The 17,646-nt window shown below is 32.8% G+C and overlaps 2 protein-coding genes across 11 annotated transcripts in view; both read left to right on the top strand.

The window, feature by feature from the left end:
* Positions 1-3,557: 3,557 nt before the first annotated feature.
* LOC111408178 (mitochondrial carnitine/acylcarnitine carrier-like protein) lies at positions 3,558-7,404 on the top strand. Of its 10 annotated transcripts, none has more exons than XM_023038010.1 (4): positions 3,559-3,687; positions 4,015-4,105; positions 6,143-6,534; positions 6,802-7,404. In XM_023038010.1, the coding sequence occupies exons 3-4, from the start codon at positions 6,143-6,145 to the stop codon at positions 7,298-7,300; spliced, it is 891 nt and encodes a 296-aa protein (XP_022893778.1). In that variant the 5' UTR covers positions 3,559-3,687; positions 4,015-4,105; the 3' UTR covers positions 7,301-7,404. The 10 variants fall into 10 exon arrangements, with proteins under 10 accessions (XP_022893753.1, XP_022893789.1, XP_022893778.1 ...); XM_023038006.1 differs by having other exon boundaries at positions 3,559-3,720; XM_023038014.1 differs by lacking the exon at positions 3,559-3,687 and adding an exon at positions 3,730-3,904.
* Positions 7,405-17,509: 10,105 nt separating this feature from the next.
* The window catches only part of LOC111408166 (THO complex subunit 4D-like), a 5,531-nt gene continuing 5,394 nt past the window's right edge, over positions 17,510-17,646 (top strand). Inside the window, exon 1 of the mRNA XM_023037970.1 lies at positions 17,510-17,622. The gene's annotated coding sequence lies outside the window, so the exon portion shown is untranslated. The remainder of the gene's footprint in view (positions 17,623-17,646) is intronic.

Genomic DNA, 17,646 nt, shown 5'->3' with positions numbered 1-17,646 from the left:
TTAAAATCGATTGAAACAAATTGATTTGAAACTTAAAAATTTACCCCGTATTTATAGCCAAAAAAAAAATTTTACTTCCAAATTTGAAATTTGAATTTGAATTTGAAATATGAGCCTCGTAAATTGAATTGTAAAACACAGTAAAAAATTAAAAAATTAATCTGTTTAATCAACAGTCAACTAGGCTGCTTTAAAGCAGCTATAAAGTTGCCTATAATGGCAGCTATAAAGCTACCTTCCATTTTTAAATTATTATTTATTATTATTATTTTTTGGGTTTGAATTTCGGGCGGGCCTTGTCACGGGCCAAAAATGGCCCGTGACACAAGCCAACTCGTGTGGCTTGTTGAGCCACATCGGGCCGACTCGGGCTCTGGGCAACGCCCTCAAAATGGGCCTCGGCTCGAGCCTAGGCTTGCTCCATCCGAGCCATCGAGCCGATTTGACATCCCTAAAATTATTCCATGAAACGATGCTCCAGGACTTAGAAAATTTAACCATTCTCGTGCACCCTTCTTTAACGTGTGAGAAAATAGGCTCAGTCGAAAAGCATCCGCAAACATTTCTTCGTGGCTAATCATATCGTAGAGCGTCAAGAAAGCCTGAATGTGATCATAAGGATTTTCTGTTGATCTCCCAAAGAACCTGATATTTTGATGACTTTGGAATAAATTAATAATGTCATGTCTAATATGGAAGTTGGTCTGTCCAAAAGGTGGATATATGATAGCTGGTTGCACAGGAGCTGGCACGGGATTTACATAATCCCTCACTAAAGCTTTTCCATGTTTTGCTACTGCCTTCGACTGATCTAATTGAATAGGCTAAGGTAGTGGCAAAAGGTTCTCAACTTGATTTTGATGTTGATTTTCTGTCATAGCTCTTGCTTGTCTTTGCTCTTTTTTCACTGTCTGAAAGTTCTTTCGATTTTGGGATCTATTGGAAGAAGCTCAGTCTCATCAGAATTTTACGTAAATTGTGACTTTTTTGAAAAGGGTAAAACGAGAACCTTAGACCATTTAATAAATTGCCTAAAACAAATAAAATAAAGAGAAAAAAGAAAAAAAAGAACTTCAAATCTAAAATAATAACTGGTAAACTCAAATTAAATAAATTATTCTTCGGTAACAATGCCAAAGACTTGTTCATATGAAACCCTCAAGAGTACGAAATCATTAACAAGTAATAGATTTGAATGAGTTGAAAGTATCGTCCCATGAGAAATAAAATTTAATAGAGTGTACTAGTGTTTAATTAGATTCAAAGTAAACAAAAAAACGAAATTCGTGATTTTTAATTATTCTAATTTAATTTACAAAAATTTGTAAAATGCAAATTTAATATGTATATGGAAAGAGTGTATTGAGTTATGAATCTATCTATTATTATCTATTACAATTCTTGACTACGTAGTTAGTTTCGTTCTTACGTTCTTAACAATTGATAATTTGATTGTAATTCATTTTCTTTTCCAAGACAAATTAAATTTATCTTAATCATAACCCGAATCTATTCCTAATCCGAATTCAAATAAATAGAACGCATTAAATTTCACAATTATCTCAAAAAATGCACACGTGATAAATATTATTTCTAAAATTTATTGTACGCATGTTAACCAAGCAGTATTATAAACCTATTATGAGCATCTCATCACTACACAAGCAACTATATATTCGATTGGTGATCCAACAATCAAATAATAAAATTAAGCATGCAAGATTAATAAAAAATTGTAAGAATTCAACTAACCTACTTTTCTTGAATTAAAAATAAATAATAAATGGTTTCATTTTCATCCAATATATGAGAAGAATTAACCCTGAAGAGTAGTTCGGTGATCAGACCTTGGGTTTGCTCCCCAATGGTCGTCAGTTAAAGTCTCCTCAGAGCTATTGAAGTGAATATCCGACTATAAACTTTAGGATCTCATTGGACTAGTTGAAATTCGCGTAAACCAACCCAAACACCCATGATCATAAAAAAAAATACATGAGAAGAATTAGCTCATCATAATATTGGAATTAAACACATAAAAGTGGAAAGATATCATAAAAAATCAACGGAACGTAATTAATTCCACAATTTTTCTTGACTTGTGCGCGTGTGTATTATTCTTCAACTTTGGCTGGTTATTTTCTTTTCAAATCTGCTACCTTTGTCAATTGTAAAATCCAATTCCAACAACAACATGCTGCCTTTTCTTCTTTTTCTCAATTTCTGTATATGTGGCGTGTATAATATATTTTCAACCTCAACCACCAACTTGTGTTCTTCAATTTCTGGGCTTCTCTGCTGCAGCCCCGTTTTCTTTTTATTCTTTCCCAGGCAGCCTTTTTTTTTTTTTTTTTTCAATGTGTGTGTCTACATATTAATTTAATTCCTCTCCAACGACCGCTGTTTTTTTCCCTCCAAAGCAGCTACCCAATTGTGTAGGCTTTTGCCAAACGAACACTGTCCATTAGGGGGGCGCCACATAGGGCCCTGGACATCCAGGGCACTGTCCCCCAAGAATAGTTCGTTTTCATATCGCTACAGCAGCTGCATTGTTTGTGTAATTTCACCCCTCCTTGGCTTCCCTTTTTTATGTATATCAGTTCCCAAAAATTGAACTCTAATTCTCCCCCTTCCCTCTGCCGGTATATGAATATATCTATATAAAAATAAACCTCGAGCAGCCGCCTTTTCTATGGTTTAGTCTCCAATATGAAGTGAAATTCCAATTGTTCTTTTCTTTCTAGCCGGCAGTAGTAATGTTTTGGTGTTAAAGTAACTAATTAAAGAATTATTTTCCAATTCCAAGTTCAATGAATGCTCAATTAATAATTTATTTTTCTCCAAATCCTCAACCTCCATCCAGTGGCCAATTTAATCCCCGTACTTTGAATTTTGCCACTTTTCGCCAATTTTTCCTTCTTTCATTGACTCCTTTTTATTCATAAAATTTTGATTATTAAAAATTTAAGATGTCTTTTGTCAAAAGAATTATCAAATATCGCAATTTTATGCATCAAATAAGTGTATAAAATACATTTATCGATTTGACGTATCAAGATCTTATAATTAAAAAAGTTGAAAGTTCATAATTTAGAATTTATTTAAGAATTAACCATTGAATTTAGGTAAAAATTCGAATTCTTTATTCTTGGTATAATATATACGTGAACATCTAGACGATTTTGTTTATTGAATTAAAGAAAATTTAACTTCTGAATAATTTCGCTTCCGCATTACAACAATTAAACTTTATAAGTTATCTCAATAAACTTAATGAATTTTAATTTAGACTCCTTTTGGCCCCCATTTTTTGAAGTGAAAATGGGTGAACTAGTTTTTTTTTTAAAAATGAGTGATGGAAAAAGAAAGAATTTTTTTCATTTACGTCTAATATTATTTTATAAAAAATTGTGGGATTAAAAGTAGGATAAGAAAAAATGAAATAAAATTTAATAGGAGCCAAACGGACTTAATTTCAAATGTAACGTTCCGGTCATCTAATTTCTTAATATAACAGATTATATTTCCTTATTACTCAATAAGTTGGTGGGTAAAGGGGATCTCTCAACCAACCGTGTATCATTCTTGACGGACTATCTTCCCCCCCTCTCCCATCTTGTCTTTTTATAGAGAAGAGGTTGAAATTTTCTCAGGAATCGTGACCGCAACTCCCTCACCCACCCATCAATGGTTTGGATTTGATCCTCAAAAAACAATTCTTGGGTTAGATTTCACTCATGTGGCTGTGACCAGTGTTTTTTTTTTTTGGAAACTGCGTTACGCATACAGGACTGAATCTTCAACTGAAACAAACACAGCCCACTTTCCCACTCCATGATTTTTGACAACTAATCCCATATTCGAGATTGTAATGTGCTTAAAATGGAATGTTATTAATACCTATTTGGTATCTTTTTCTCTTATTGCAAACATCTTTTGCATTTAGGTATGAAGTGTGTGTGTGTGTGGGTCTATGCGAAATTGTAAATATTAAGTTATTGATGGTGTTATTCTCAGATTGCATTCATTGGCATTTTAGCTTAAGAGGTTTTATTTGTTTGCTTGTCCATTCTCTGAGATACTCTTCTGGGATTGAAGGAAATCAGAGGTAAGTTTCTAGTTTTTTATTTATGGTTTTCTGCCCTCCTCACACTTATTGAATGAACTTTTTCTATGGAATATCTCTTTATGAAAATTTGCCTTCGAAATGAATGATTTGCTGTTTCTTGTTCCTGTTTTCTTAGATGAATGGTGGGAACATAAATCCATATGTATTGGTAAATCTGTTGAAGAAAAAATCATTGTATCAAAAATGGCTTCTTCGACATCTCTAGCATGGAAGTGGTTCCAGGTGTTGGAATTGTTAACTATCTTTCTCTCCTAAAATTTTAGTGGTTTAAGCATTAATAATTATGAAAGAATATGCGTATAACAATTATAGGAGAGAAAGATTGTTACATCATCTGCTCATTGTCGAGGTAGCTTCAAAGCAAAGGCTATTAAAATCAGTTTTTGCTAGAATTAATGTATAGACACCCGGGAAGGGGTTGAGGTCAGGCCATTGTTAATTCATAGCAAATCAAAAGTGAAAGAAGCATGTTTACTTACTCCCCTCCCTTCTCGTTGCTAGGATCCCCGACCTCTTTTGCCATTTCTTTAACCTTTTTGTTACTAATCTATATCTTGTGATTGGTTTCATCATTTTATCTTCTTTTCATATTCTATTTTTGACATTTTGTTTTTAACTTATGAAGTCCTATGAGCTTATTTACTCGTTTAATGTTTTTCAGATTTCCATTTTCTTTTCACTAGCTTTTTTCAAGATCCATATAATCCTACCTCCTTATGTTTCGGGGTAACCTGGTTTGATAAATGATAATATATTGAGGAAAAGAGCTAAGCTTTCTTTTAGATGCCATTAATTGCAATGTTGGATGAGACTTGCTTATACACGTGTGACAAGAAAAGATTATACTCTCTAATATGTTGAGTTCCCCGATGTATTTCTTTATTGTCTATAGAGGGGTCTTCTCATCCTCTTGCATTGTCCCGTGTATATATTTAAACCAGTGACTAATATGTTCACAATCGTAAAGTCTGTAATAGTATTATAATAGTCGGCTCAGCTTCAGAATGCTTGTAAAGATTAAAACTTGCTCTCCAATATGTACATTTAAATTCTTTTTCATTGATTACATGTATTGCATGCTAGATGAATCTTGATATGCTGTTTGGCTGCTCTGGCATTGCCTGATGATGAATCTAATACGTTATGTTTAGTATCTTTGATAATAAGGTAGACAGTTTAGCTTTTCCTACACTAATTCTGTATGTCATTACATTTTAGTGACCTTCAGGATTCACCTCCATACACCATAAATAAGTAGGTGCTTGGTGAGAATATACCTGATGTTCTTATGAATTTGTGTATTTACTATGATAAAATCTAGACAAAAGCACAATTATTAAATACTAATTCGAACTGCCTCTCTGAATTATTAAAATTGATGGCCAGTCTTTGATGTCTTTTCCATTGATCGAACTGCCTTCCTTTTTGCATTTTTTTCGTGAACTCTATTAAAATTGATTGCTTGTCTTTTCTATTGATCGAACTGCCTTCCATTTTGCATTTTTTCCATGCACTCTATTAAAATGGATTGCCTGTCTTGATGTGTTTTCTATTGATTGAGTGATACTTGTTTCACTTTATCTTGGCAATGGGTTCATATCTAGTTTTTACGTTAATCTTGCATGTTTGTTATATAATTGCAAAGAACATGTGGCGTGGACTCAAATATTCAGTTTTTGGCCCCTTTCTTAATTTTCATGACATGTTTTATTTTCGGCCACAAATATTAAGATCTTGGATATTACACTATATCTCCTCTATTCGATTCTGTATTAAAAATATTAGGATTCTGAGGATAATCCTACTTTCTCCACTTAGGGTCGATTTTTGTTCCCTCTTTGCTGTTTACCTCTCTGACAATTAGTTAAAGGGTCCTCCTCAAAACAAGTCGATGTCTGATTATGATAAGTAGTTTTCGAAGTTTTATCAGGGCAGTGCTGACCCTCAGTTGTATTTGGATCTGCCCCAAGAAGGTAATTCTCCACTGTCTTACTTTCTTACAATAAAATTTTGCAGATGGGTGATGTAGCTAAAGATCTAACTGCTGGGACTGTTGGAGGAGCAGCACAGTTGATATGTGGGCACCCTTTTGATACCATCAAGGTCAAACTCCAAAGCCAGCCTGTTCCACTTCCCGGCCAGCCTCCCAAATACTCAGGTGCTATTGATGCTGTGAAACAAACAATAGCTGCAGAAGGCCCGAGGGGTTTGTACAAGGGCATGGGGGCCCCACTTGCCACTGTGGCAGCCTTCAATGCAGTGCTCTTTACAGTGCGGGGTCAAATGGAGGCCTTACTTAGGTCTGAACCCGGTGCCCCTCTTACAGTGAATCAGCAGGTCATTTGCGGTGCTGGAGCTGGGGTTGCTGTGTCTTTTCTGGCCTGTCCTACCGAACTGGTAAAATGCAGGTCAGTTTTGGCCGAATTCTTTGTCTAGAGCATAATGAGATTAAGATAATTTCTAAATTTACTATTCTTTACATAGTGCATTACATGAGATGCTTTTCCCAATTGAAAAAGGGGACATTGCACTAGGTTCAAAATCGTGTAGGCGCCAATATGTTGCTCACATTGTGACGTATTTTGCTCTATTTTCTTATGCGTATGGATATATTCGAATTTTTTAGATATTTTAGTATTGACCTCTTTAAATTTTAAAGTATTGTATGAATGCAGATTGCAAGCCCAGAGTGCATTGGCAACTACTGATTCAGCCGCCGTTGCTGTTAAGTACGGTGGACCGATGGACGTGGCAAGGCACGTTCTTCAAACGGGAGGTGCACGAGGATTGTTCAAGGGATTGGTTCCCACTTTGGCACGCGAAGTACCTGGAAATGCTGCTATGTTCGGCGTCTATGAAGCCCTTAAAAACTATTTTGCTGGAGGACGGGACACTTCTGAATTGGGACGAGGTTCACTAATGCTAGCCGGAGGATTGGGTGGAGCTGCGTTCTGGTTGTCTGTTTACCCGACTGATGTGATCAAGAGTGTAATTCAGGTTGACGATTACAAGAATCCTAAGTTCTCAGGTTCTATTGATGCATTTAAGAAGATCTTGGCATCATCAGGAGTGAAAGGTCTTTACAAGGGTTTCGGTCCTGCAATGGCCCGAAGCGTTCCAGCAAATGCAGCATGCTTCTTGGCGTACGAAGTAACGAGGTCTAGTCTAGGATGATTATTGATTTGTACATTTAGCTGAAGATTGTATTTGAAAATGAAGAGTCTCTCGGATTCTAATCCTCTAAAAGAAATGACATTATCTTGGAATTATTTCAGATTTCTTACTGTGAGATTAACAAAAGTGCATTGTGTTGTTGCTATGTGCTAATCAAGATTATGGCACGAGCTGTGTGACAATTCAAATGGAGCAGAGGTTGTGAAAATGTGTCGAACAAGCCCTTAAAAATAGGCTACGCGCGGGCTTCAGCCATGGTGGGCCATACAGGGCCTCCACTTCCAGGCCTGCCAGGTGCCATATTTTATTTTTAAAAAATGTAGAGAGTAATTGACCAGACAGGGGGGAAATACGTGAAATTGATCCATTTAAGAAGGCCATTTTTCCAAAATGGCCTTTGACCATTCAAAGGCTAAAATCTACCTAAAATACCCCCAACATAAAATTTATAAACAAGTCATCTTAATTTTAAGAGAGTTCAATTAAGCTCTCAAATTATCATCTTTAATTTTTTCGCCTCGTAAAAAATTGGTATCAGAGCCTAGTAACGAAACTGAAGAATATATTATTTAAAATGAATAGAAAAGATAAAATGATTTTAGAAGAATTACAAAATATTGGTATATTAACTAATCCTAATCGTATTAAATTGCAAGAATTAGCAACAAATTTAAGTACCGAATATAAATCTCTAAGTGAAGAAATAAAACAAATTAATAATTCTCAACAATTAGTTGAAACAAAAAATAAAGTATTACAAATCCTGGTAGATGAATCTTTCAAATATAAAGAGGAAGATATTATTATAAATCAATTTTTAAAACAATATGATAATTATGCTAAGCTTTAGGAAAACCAGACATTATAAATCAAGATGTTATAACTAGGATAAAAAATATGGAATCAAATTTAGAAATTGTTAATAACAATATTAAGATAGGACCAAAAATCCTATATAAACAAATTGAATCAAAATTTAAAAAATTAAAAAATAAACAAGATTCTTATGTCTCTATTGAACCACCCTTACCAGCATATGTTATAGAAGAATTAGAAACAAAATTCTTTGAAACTACTGGAGAAGAATTAGAAACTTATAAAAAAAGCTTAAACAATTAGCTATGCAAACTTAAAATATATATATGAATGATCCTCCACCTAAAGAAGAAACTATTGAAATTAATACTCCACATTTAAATCAACAAGTTGAAAACAAGTCGTTAATTGGAGAAACTAGTAGAACTAATATTAATACAGATTAGACTTAAGTTGAATCTGATGACTGAAATTTTGAATGGATAAAAGAACAAGAAGGCTACAATTTCATAAAGGAACCAAAAACTATATCAACCAAACATATACATCTTAGAGATAATAATCCAGTAAAATTATTTACTGAACAAATTCCTACTACAGGAATATGGTTAGATATTGATGATAGCAATAATAAAAGTGAAATTATTAACTCTTAGGCAAAAGCTATTGATTTAGCTGTTGCTTTTTATAAATGGAATACCACTCAAGCGTATAACTTTATAATCCACACCTTTAGAGGAATTACTTCAGATATCTGGAGAAGAACTTCTAAAGAAACTAAAAATAAAATTAAATATGGCAAAAAATCTACAACTATCATAGATAGCAATGAAAGTTTAGATGCTGAAAATTTTTAAGAAGTGTTAAAACGAATTGAAATTTTTTTTAGACACCTATTATTAGGAGAAGTTATACTAGAAACTAAAATTGATATAATTACTCAAGAAACTTTACAAGCTGAAAGAGAAATGGAACTATTAAAAATTTGTGATATGTGTGAATTAAATGCATATACTAAGAAATTTGAAAAGATATATATCAAAGTATCTAAATCTATAAAAGAATGGAATCTATCAGAAGAAGATAAAAAATTATTAAATAGATATTTTCTTAAATTACCATGGTCATGGGGTCAGAAGTTATTTGAAGATTACCAAATCTATTGGAGTAAAATAGAATGGGAAGACCCTAACCACAAAGCTGATACTTTAGGAATGAGAATTTCATTCGCTAATAGAAAAATCGCCGAATGGTGCAAAAAATCTTTGTACCAACACCTATTTAGAAAACATGGTAAAAAAGCTAGTTTATGTTGTTATGGAGAAATAACATCTGTACCACAATTTGGTTGTCACCAACCATATAAAAAATCATATTATAAAAAGAAATTTAAGAAATATTTAAAAGGATAAGAACCGCAAAAGATATTTTAAGAAGAAAAAACATTGGAATAAGGAATATAACCAATATAAGAAGCCTCAGAAGAAATTTAAGGAATAATTTTATTAAAAATGTAAATGTTTTACCTTTAATGAATTAGGACATATCTCTCCCAACTGTCCTAATAAAAATAAAAGAGAAAATGTTAAATCTATTAAATTAATGGAAGAAATTGAATACGATTCAGAATTTGAGATAATTGAAGATTTAGACAAATTATCTGAAACAGACTCAATTTATGAGCTTGATATTAAAGAAATTGAGGAACCTGAATATGAACAGATATATATGAATCAGAAAATTGTTGATACTGTTGAAACTACCTTAGATAGTGAAGAATGAACTTCACAAACTGTTATGTTTGATGAAGAAAGATATGGAGCTATAAAAGAAAAGCAGATATCTTTAAGAGATAAAAATGTTTTTATTAGACCCATACTACCTTGGTTTAACAAAACTATATACATTGTCAAATATGACGAAGTACCTATTAACATAGAAAATGTTAAGGGCAATACTACTATACCTTTAATTACAAGAGAATGGGTTAATAGAGAATTGACAAATATTAAAAGATCTACTAAAGAAAGATTAAAGAATATAGTGATTGGAGGAATCCAAATCATGATTAAAGGATACTTTAGAGAGGGAATGGATATTCCTATACAAATATATTTAACGGATAACAGGATACTTCATGATCCTATGGACGCTCTGTTAGGAGTTATCTCTGGAAATCGTGTATAAGACCTGGATTTGCCATGTCTATATTAGATGAAAACTTAAGTTTAGGAATAAATCTATATCAGAAAATTGATAGATTAAGTATGCCACCAAGAAGTAAAGCTGTAACTTTACATTGTAAAGCTTTGTATGCTTTTACTACTACACAACAAAAAGAAATCAATAAAATTTCAGGAGAATTCATAGAAATTCATGAAGACTTTAAAAACCTAGCACAATTTACATCAACAAGAATGATAAGTAATTGTAACATTTCGTTACCACAAGAGATATTATTTGATTTTCATCAACGATCTAGAAGAATAGACAGTAATGTAGGTAATCAAGGATTAGCAACTTTGAATACTTTTGGACAATTTGTAGTTAGAATGCCTAGTAGAAGAATAGAAAGAAGTATCAGTACTAGAGAACTCTCAAGCTATAGTAGACCATCTACAAGTAGAAATTACACAACTATAACAAGAAATAGTATTGATATTGATTTAAGAAAAAGTGAGGAAGATAATTTCCTTATATTAACAGAATTTTTCAATAATCAAAATAACTACGAAGAAATTATAGCCGTTGTTAATACAGGAGCTTGTACTAGCCATATAAGAGCAGACTTAGTCGATCATTTAGTAGAAGAAAATCTGTCGCAAGGAATAACTCTTACAGATTATCATGAAATTAAATATGAAATTAAAACATTTGTTAATCTTGAACTAAGTTTTACTCACATAGAAGGAGAACAATTTAAGCTAAACTTTAAAATTCATAAAGATTATAGAAAAGGAAAAGATACTAGCCCAATATTACTTGGAATGAACTTTCTTGAAAAGGTATCACCATTTGTTATTCAGAAAAACATACTGCAAATAATTGTTGAAGGTAAACAAAAAATGTTGCCTAGGGTTAATAAAAACAAAAAATTAATTTATATGATACAATGAATTAGATCAATCAAAACTAATATTTTGAACCCATATATTGAGATAACTCTCAATTTACCAGACTACTGTATGATAAGATTTCATGCAATACTTGATACTGGATCAGAAATTTGCCTATGTAAAAGAAATGTGTTTCCAGAACACTATTATAAAAGAAATTATAAGAAAACAACTTACGGTCAAACAACTAGTGATATTGTTGAAATATATAGAGATTTTGTGGAAAATGTTCCTATTACTATTGGAAATAGAGAATATTTTATTCCACGAATATTCGCTACAGATAAAATTGGATGTGATATTCTCTTAGGAGAAAATTTTATCTATACATGTAGCCCTTTTACGCAAAATAAAGAAAGTTTTGAACTTACTACACCTTGTAATCACAAAATTAAAACATCCAAAATTTAAAAAGCAATTGGAATTGCACATCATTCGATTAACCATAAACCTAGACATCAGAGTTCTACTGGTAATCGTGGTGAATGTTATACAGAAATCAATCAAAAACAAAAAATTCATGTATTAAGAATTAACAAGTTAGACGAAGAATTAGAAAATATTAAAATTGAACTAAAAGAATGTTATCGTGAACATCCTTTAGCGAAATGGGACAAAGATAAACATATGGCAACCATTGAATTAAAAAATCCAGATGTTAAGATATCAGAAAAACAATTCCCGTATAGCGAAGAAGATAAAAAGGAATTTGAAATACAAATTAAAGAATTTTTAGGATTAGGAGTTATAAGAGAATCATCTAGTCCATATAATAGTCCTACATTTATGTTCAAAAATCATAGTGAAATTAAAAGAGGAAAAGCTAGAATGGTAATTGACTATAGAGACCTAAATTCTAAAACTATACCTAATAGCTATAAATTACCAATAAAAGATTTGTTAATAAAACAAATACAAGGAAATAAATTATATTCTAAATTTGATTGTAAATCTGGATATTGGCAAATAAAACTAGACGAAGCATCAAAACCTTTAACTAGTTTTACTACTCCTAATCCATTAGGACAATTTGAGTGGAATGTTATGTCATTTGGATTAATGAATGTCCCAACAATATTTCAACAAAGAATGGATAAGATTATTAGACCAAATTTTTTTTCTTGTATTGCTTATGTAGATGATATCCTTACTCATAGTAAAAATTTAAAAGAACATATCGAACACCTTAAAAATTTTTATTATATTGCTCAAAGATATGGTCTAGCCCTATCAGAAAGAAAGACAGAAATAGCTAAAACTGAAATTGAATTCTTAGGATATATTTTTACAGAAGAGAAAAATACTCCAACAACCACAAATTGGAAAAACGATTATCGAATTTTCAGAAATAATTAGAGATAAAAAAGAGCTGCAAAGCTTTATTGGATTATTAAATTATTCTGAAAATTTATAAAAACCTGTTCAAAATACAAAGTCCACTTTACCAAAAAGTTTAGAAAAGGAGTTGTATGGGAATGGACACAAGACGATATTGAAATGATAAACAAAATAAATAAAATATGTGAAAAATTACCTGAATTAAATATTCCAAATGATGATGATTTCTATATTTTAGAAACTGATGTATCTCTATTACATTGGGGAGCGATCCTAAAAAGAAAAGAAAATCATAAAGAATTTCTTTGTAATTCATTGTGTAAATGCCCAGAAGAACTTGTTGCATACACTTCAGGTGCTTTTAAGGATGTAGAAATCAGATATGATATTAATCGTAAAAAAATTTTGGCTGTTAAGAAAGGAGTAGCAAAATTTGAACCTTATTTGTTACCAAAGAAGTTTTTTATTAGAACTGATAATACTCAAGTGAAACCATTGAAGTTCGAGATGAATGTGAAGATAGCTGTGATAGAATCTAGGATAACAATGATGGAAATGGTTGCCGCCAAGCCAGTATCTGAGAAAGCCAACAGGGCTATATTATCTGAAGGCCCTAGTGCCAATAAATCTGAAGGTTTTTATGCCAATATTGAACAAGAAGCATTGAAGCTTCATAATCTATCTGTCAAGGAGAATACTACTTTGTCTCCCTCACCGGAGAAAATTTATACAAAAGGATAGTATCTCTATACCAGAGCTAAATCGCTCAAATATTATCAAAGCCTGCAACACCCCTAGTGTTATGGATATAAAAAATAAAGATGATTTTATTTTGGTATACGTATTGTTCAATCTTGCCTGCTGCTGGTTCACCAGTATAGGAGGATGGATGAAAACTCTAACATATGGAACTTATAACAAAGTTAATCTATATGAAGGAGCCCCAGCTTATTAGGTTCGCACTCTTTATGAAATGGGAAATATAATTTGTATTTACCCGTCTGAATCATTAAAAGAAATTTCTATGCTACCAAAGGATGTTATCTGAGCTATTGAAAGATATTGTCAAGTTCTTAAACAAAAAATATTTATATTAGGTTTTTTTCTGCTTGTCCTGAATGGAAAGATGAAAAAAATAAGTTGCTTCCAGTAAGGCATGTTATAAGAATAGCTACCACTTCTAACCATTTCTAGCCCGAGAAAAGTGAAGTTCACAAAACAATACCAGAAGACACTATCAAGATGATAGCATTTCGTAGAGCCAAAGGATATAAGGAGCAGTTTGAGCATATCTAAAAGGTTATTGAAGAAAAATAAAATATTTGGATTTACGAGTCACGAGATTACATGATTTACAGTAAAACTGTTGCACCCACTAAACAAAAAGATTGGCACTATCTCGACACATGGTGTGATCATCTATTTGAAGGACAAACTAGTGGGACACAGAAAACAAAAGAAGAGCTGTGCAAACAGTTTTGACGTTATCCTAATCATAAGTGTGAGTGTTGTTGCACTGAAGGCGACATGTCACCAATCTCTCTTGACCCATCAGAATTTTCAGAAGAGTGGTTTGAGTCACATATGGAAAAGTAAGGGACCCTTTTATCACTATTTTATCAAAATCATTTTGATAAAGAAAAACTGTGAGTTTACCTCAATTATTTTCAAATTATAACAAGAAAACTTTAGGCCATAGTAAGATACCCAATATCTTACACAGTTAAAGTAGTGATAAAGGGGTTAGTGCAAGTATCTTGTTGCTGTTTTACAGTGTGTAGGTGTTTTAGCATTGTTGAGAAAGCATTGAGAACCCTGTTACCATTCAAGGTGATGTTTTAACAAGGAGTTGAAAGGAAAAATGTGATTCCGTGTGATCCATTGTGAGATATGCAAAAGAGTCAGAGAGAAAAACAATTATGTGTAGAAGTCATGTTGGACCATAACCCACTTTCTTAAATTCAAACAGCACCGATCACTTATATATGAGTATATTAACATATGGGTACAAGCTCAAGGGAAATCTCATTGATATTACTCTGCCTTTATCTTCAGCTTCAATACTGTAAGATCTTTCTTATTTATATCAAATACTTGCATTAATTGTTGCACTCATGTTATTTATGAAGTTCTTATGACTTTTATTCATAGCCTAAGAAGAAAAATTTAGAGATTATTTATCATAATATTGATAGTTTGATGCCAGGATATACAATTAAAGGATTAGATAATTTACTAGAAAAATTGTTAGAAAATATAAATAATATTACTTCTCAGTTAGAAAATATTAATATACTATCTGAAGAATATAATAGATTTAAAGAAAAATACGAACAATATGTTATAAATTATTCTAATTTATTAGATCATAGAATGAATTTATATTTTGATATTCAAAATAGAAGGAATACAAGATAAACCTGAAAGATAGGACTAATTCTGCAATATATTTATTTGAATTCATTAAGGGTAATTTAGACTTTTTATCAATTGAAAAGTTTAAGTGATTTGACCTGCCATTTTGAAAATTATCTCCCATGCAGGCAGGCTGCATTAAACAATGCAAATTTGAACATCTAAATTTCCTCTTTAGAAAAAGGTGTACAGAATTTTCCATCAAAGAAAAATTCCAGATACTCACATAGGGAGTGGATCCCATGTGAGTAAAATAATCTAAAAAATTACCCACCCACCTCAAACTGTGTGTATTCTATAAAGGGTCCGTAAAAAAAATTTTCTGTACATCTAGCAACTCTCTTAGAGAAACCTATAATTATAAGAAGGAAAATTTGCAGCCACACATTAGGCCCTTATTTGAGCCCCATTTTATAAAAAATTCATTTTTTTCAAAATTTATTTTTAATTACATGTAAATCGAAAACTTTTTTTTTAACTACACGTTCTCCGAAGAACACTATTCCAAAATACAATTTTTCCCCTCAAAATGGAGCTCAAAGAAAAGCTAAATCACATACCCTCAACTTTTTGATTTCAGTCACAACATCTCACAATTGGAAAGGGTGATTTTATCAATTCAAATATTGGAAGATCCAACTCTTCACCAATTGTGACTTCGAACCAGCTCAAAACACTTGGGATGATGACCATGCTCAATTATCTACCTCTATAATCACCTACATGTGTGATTGTTGCTTTGAAAGTATCTGCTCCAGAGTGCCGATAATTTCCAATTTGTGACCTGTGCCGGTTTGACTGAGCAAAATTCCAACGCTGGGGATTGAGAATTTTGGCATTAAAAATTTCACCGTGGCTTCTCTTTTGTTCGGTGGTTACAGTATGTTCAAATGGAGAGACGTCTTTGGAATGAAAATATGTTGTAACTGAATTCTTGATTTGAGGATGGAAATATTTACGTATGTTAATTATAACCTAATATTTGAAGGTTTTTAAAAATGATCAGCTTGGGCAAGGGCCCACTGCCATTTGTACAAGAGTCAATGCGCTTGGCTAGATGTGTCAAATGGTCAACCTTTTCAATAGGTGGCCAGTCAATTGTCATGGCCCATCGAACACGCTGTGCAATTAAGGGTTGACCTACCATTTGACACCCCATCAAAAGTGCATCAGCTCTCATAAGGATGATAATGAGACAGGGTGGGATCGAGGTTGTCCTCCTTGCCCATCCAGTCCATCGAAAATTTCTAAAAAGCAGGATCAGGAGGGAATTAAAATGTTCTTTTTCTCGATAACTTAATTAGGATCATGTCTGTTGTCTTCACTCGAACTAAACTAACTTGGAATTAGTCTAAGGGAAATTTGAATCCTATTGCCACTCGACTAAGGATGAGTGAAAATAATTGCCCAAATGAATGGCCCAACCAGATACAGGTCAGTTTGGGTCGATCTTTGGTTGGTGACGGTTTGGTTGGGATAATTCAATTTGTTGGAAGATGTGGGTCGAGTCGAGTCAATTCTCTAATTGGTGGTATCAACTCAATATGACCATATAAAAGTTTTTTATTTAATTTATTTGAAAGCTTAACACTATCAAATAATAAAATATACGAAACATGATTTGAACTCCAAAGTTCAAACCTTTCTAGTTTCCAGGCCGAAGGATCAAAGACGACAATCAAAACACTCGCCTCACCCTTCATCACCAATCAGATCGACAATTGTCATTGGCTACAACTTCTCTCTGCCTCATCTCTTTGTCCATTGGACATTTTGTCTAAATTTGGGTACGTTTCAATTTTATGGATGGAATTGAGTCAATTTAGATTTTATTTTACCCGAATTGACCAACTTGATTCGGGTTTCGAAGTTGGGTTCAAAATCAACTGAACCGGTTTTGGCACCACCTCTTCCGGGGCATAGCCTAGTGGTGCAAAGGACATGACGCCTTGCTGGCAGCCGCAGTGTGGGGGTTCGATTCCTGAAATATGGAATTGGACTTCTTGTAGGTGTAGTGTACGGGTAGCTCTTGTTCCCTGACCTATTGGGGTACATCCCGCAATTTACCTCACTCACAAAATTCTATGGACGAGACGATGAGGACCCTCAAAGTTGGGATTCAACCTTTTTTTCCAAAATTGTTTTCCTGGAAACTTCTTCTCTCTTATTCACCAATACACACGCAGCCTCTCTTTCTTCACACGCACGGCCCGCTTCCCAGCCTTACATAATAAAGGCCCTAATACTCTCTGAGCCCTACCTTTTCTACAAAACTCCACTATACAATTCAGGGTCGGTCCTGTGTTTGTCGGGTCCCGAGGCGAAATCCAAAAATTAGGTTCTCAAAAATCAACGTAAATGCAAAATTCAACGATGTATTATGTAACATATTGTCAACTTAAAATTTAATATTAGAACAACAAATAAATATCTCAATCATGAAAAAAATTATTTTCCCTTTCCTTCTAATATTAAAAAAAAAAAAAAAAACTTTTGGGTCAAAATAGCCCTTATGATTTTGGGCCTGAGGCATCCATCGACCGCTGAACCCTCAAATTCCACTCTTTACAAATTCTCCTTCTCCTCCATTTGAAATTGTTTTCCCAGTTAATTTGTTCAGAGGGATCACAGATTTAGGTGCTTCATTCTTTTTTTTTTTTT

Source organism: Olea europaea, chromosome 2 (genome assembly GCF_002742605.1).
Source record: "Olea europaea var. sylvestris chromosome 2, O_europaea_v1, whole genome shotgun sequence".
NCBI classification, from domain to species: domain Eukaryota; kingdom Viridiplantae; phylum Streptophyta; class Magnoliopsida; order Lamiales; family Oleaceae; genus Olea; species Olea europaea.
The sequence above is the reverse complement of the archived record's forward strand: the minus strand, read 5'-3'. Positions and strand labels throughout refer to the sequence as shown.